The sequence below is a fragment of the Beta vulgaris genome, chromosome 4 (assembly GCF_026745355.1).
Source record: "Beta vulgaris subsp. vulgaris cultivar EL10 chromosome 4, EL10.2, whole genome shotgun sequence".
Classification (NCBI taxonomy): domain Eukaryota; kingdom Viridiplantae; phylum Streptophyta; class Magnoliopsida; order Caryophyllales; family Amaranthaceae; genus Beta; species Beta vulgaris.
The window spans coordinates 59981816-59985423 of NC_079205.1; the positions used below are offsets into that span (position 1 = coordinate 59981816).

Genomic DNA, 3608 nt, shown 5'->3' on the forward strand with positions numbered 1-3608 from the left:
GCACTTAGCAAACACTCAAGGGTGCGTAGTTCACACATCCACCATGCGGTGTAGGAGCACATACGATGAACAGGACTGCTGACTATTGAATTCAGTACAAGCAGTTCACAAGGTTAGCAATAACCTAATAATGCTCACCCTTAATACAAATCCAGTCATCCTGTAAATGCAACTAATGAAGACAAAATTACCAAAAGACAGGAAGAACATGCATACATTTGAGATGGGGAAATACCGAAACATAAAGCACCACAAAAGAGGGAAAATAGGAATACTGTCTCAGAAGAAAAGGGACCGCATGATATTTCATAAACTACAATAACCAAAACCGTCCAATTCACCGGACAACAAAAATTCTTATAAGAAAAATAAGGATAAGTAAATCTGGTTAACAATGACTACCAACTCCAACAAAACTTTAATAGCTGTGACAGGAAACACAAGAGTTTCAAAAATAAGGTAATCAAGCTTAAACCCTGTATCCCCTGCTGTTCCTCCTACCTCTAGCACGCTCAAATTTTCTACCATTTGCTCGCACATATGGCTTAGTGTGACTGTGTGGGACACCAGGTGCTTTGCCAAAGTGCTTAACAGCCTCTCTAGCATTCTTTGGCCCTCTGAGAAGAACCTGCAAACAGAAAGAGATGACAAAAACTCGATCAAACCAGGGAAGTGTCAGTCTTTCCAAGAAAACTTGATGAGCGTTAAAATAGGATCAAAGCACACATCTAACATTGTGACAGTTTCAGTAAATTCCAACCCTCCACATGACCAACTCGCATAATAAACTACAAATTCATTTTGTGAAGGCAGTATGCACTATCATTGTGTGGAAGCGTTGCATAAATTTGTGACTCGTTTCCTTTTTACCATGTGAAGAAAAAGATTAACACAGGATGTCACCATAGGGCACAAGTGCAGAATTTTTAATGAACCAGTTTCAAACGGATTCATCCTGCAACATTCATATACTATGAAGAATAAATTAATGTAGTAATCAATTTATCACAGTAAACTAACATCCACCTGGACCTGTTTCAGTTCACAACCGGGTTTTGGTCCTACAAATTAAATCACCACTCCATGTTTCAGTACAGGGCCGACGCCAAATCGGGGATTAGGAATTGACAAACAAACAACCTTACTTCAAAAGACGCAGGTACATGAGGCACAAAGCATCCTCAAATGTAAGGGGAGACATGGGGCAAACGCATGGTCTCGAGTTTTGCAACAATGAGCACAGATTATTTCATGTAATATTATCTAATAAAAAGCACATAATTGCCAATAGAAAGTTTTCTACATAAGCCAATGAGTTAAGATTTTCCTGGATCAAAGAAAGAAAAGGACTACCAAACGTACGGATTTGGGTCATAACTGTTTTAATGCACAAAGGCAGGCATCATATAAGACTCATAGGCAAATGCCTCCAAACACTTCACGCCTTACTTATGGCCAGAAGTGCACAGGCCAATGCCTAAAGTATGCATAGGAGTTGTTGAGGAATTTAAAACCAAGCAAACTATTTATGAGTAACACTTATATTCAATGAAATGTAAACATGAAATGATACCAACAACAGTTAGTGGTTCACCTAAGTGAATAAGGGCTTGCTTAGTTGGTCGATGACTATAATAGATAACCAATTTGCTAACATGGCATTACAATTCTATGGATTCTACATAGAAATTCGACAAGATTCTCTTCACTGTGTACAAGTTAAGCCCAGTTTCACTATCTTAAATATATCTAGGAAATGGTGAGTGATTTCACCATTCAAGTCCCCGATGCTGCCAAAGGTTGGAAATGGCTGAATATGAAGGGCTTTAGATGGCTTATGAAGAAGAAACAATTGCTTAACCCACCCATCAGTGACTAATATGTCAAAAAAGGGATAACCAAACCAACATTATTGTTGTGGGCCAACATCTCCTGTTTACCCAATAAAAAGAAAATTAAAGGCAATTCCTATTCTAAACAGATCTTCCTCAACAAAAACTCACACCCGCTCTCCCTCAATTGCACAAACTTTAGCAGGTGGGATCCTGGTTTTGACCCTTTGCCTCACAGCAAAAAGGAACTCAGAAAGCAAGCAGCATCATTTTAGGCTCTCAAGACACTTCCAACATCAAACACCAAGACCTCAAAGATTCGGCACATTCCGGGAACCCCATCAAGGAATGAGGTTAATCAATGACAATCAACAACTAAGTTCCCCGGTAAGAATTCAACACATCAAATCTCATCAAACCATCATCCAAACCAATTCTCAAGACAACAAACCTTCGACGAAACGAAACACCAACAAAAATAAACAATAGAAAATGAAATGAAAAAATCAGATTAAAAGATAGACAAACATACAGTGTTCTGTCCAAGAGGAGCTCTAAGAGCAAGTTGATCGAAAGTGAGACATTCACCACCAGCTTTCTCAATCCTTGCTCTTGCAGTTTCAGTAAACCTCAATGCTGTTACTTTCAATGCAGGAACCTCGTACACTCGAATATCATCAGTTACAGCCCCAACTATCACTGCAATTTTATCCTCCTAAACCATTTTCACCAAATTTTTCATCAAAACAATTGAAAACACAAAAATACCAGAATACAACAATTAAAACAAGAGGAGAGAGAAAATCAGACCTTTCCCTTCATGTAAGTAATGAGACGAGATAGAGAAAGTGGAGCTTTGTTGATCTTCGACATGAAAAGCCTCTTCAAAACGACGCCGTTGAAGCTACTACCAGTTCTACGAACGAGAAAACGGTAAAGTTTGACGAGGAGTTTAAGGTAAACATCGTTGGATTTAGGAGCTGTTCTCTTCGTCTTCTTCGACTTACCTCCTGCCTTCAAATCGATCCCCTGTAATATAATTCATCGAAGAATTTTGAGTTAAAAAAGACGTTAATGGCGGAAAAAGTTAGAGAGATGAGAGAGAAAGAAGAGAGAGAGAGGTACCATTGTTGATGTTGCGCTGCTTCTGCTCCGAATTAGGGTTTTGGGACTGCGATGTTTGCCTGATGTTTATTTTGGTCGAAGGAAATGGAGGGGATTATTAGGGTTTTTTTGTGAAGTCGCTGTGATTGTGTGTTGGTGAGGTTCACTCGTCTCCTGTGGATCTCAATTGACACCGTACACGTGTACTCCTTTTCTTTCTTCTTAAATGAACCTAAAGGGATTAGTAGTTGTTGGGCCGACTACTCCGGCGATGCTTCGGATTATTTACTTATGTGAAATTGGAAATAGGTTTGTTCTCCCCAACTTATTTTCGGATCAATTTAATTCAGTTCAGTTTAGTTGTTTTATGCCGAAGAGAACATGTCCTAGATGGAAAAAATGTTATTGACATTAGAATGTACTCATGAAATGATCTTTTTGTTTTTTTTAATTTTTTTATATGGTAAATTATAATATTAATTATTTAGTTTATAACCGTGATAAAATTTGCAGTCTCGATTAAATCTTGTTTTATCGTGTGGGGCTGAATTAGGTAAGAGTACAACGATTATTATTTCCAATCAAAAACAAGGAAATATGTTTGACAAATTTTCACATTGTCAAGCCAAAAGTGATTTGATGCTTGCTTAATTAGTTAATACATGCATTCTA

The 3608-nt window shown here is 38.0% G+C and overlaps 1 protein-coding gene across 1 annotated transcript; it reads right to left on the bottom strand.

Annotated features, from left to right (window-relative positions):
- Nucleotides 1-279: 279 nt before the first annotated feature.
- On the bottom strand, nt 280-3117 carry LOC104890331 (60S ribosomal protein L18-2). The gene is made up of 4 exons (XM_010675772.3): nt 2958-3117; nt 2643-2861; nt 2365-2547; nt 280-628 (listed from the first exon to the last, which is right to left on the bottom strand). The coding sequence occupies exons 1-4, from the start codon at nt 2958-2960 to the stop codon at nt 470-472; spliced, it is 564 nt and encodes a 187-aa protein (XP_010674074.1). The 5' UTR covers nt 2961-3117; the 3' UTR covers nt 280-469.
- Nucleotides 3118-3608: the final 491 nt, after the last annotated feature.

Coding starts and splice junctions, on each gene's coding strand:
- LOC104890331 (XM_010675772.3), bottom strand. Junction 2,548..2,642: donor TTACTTACATGAAGGGAAAG/GTCTGATTTTCT, acceptor AAAATGGTTTAG/GAGGATAAAATTGCAGTGAT. Junction 629..2,364: donor CTCCTCTTGGACAGAACACT/GTATGTTTGTCT, acceptor TTCTGTTTGCAG/GTTCTTCTCAGAGGGCCAAA.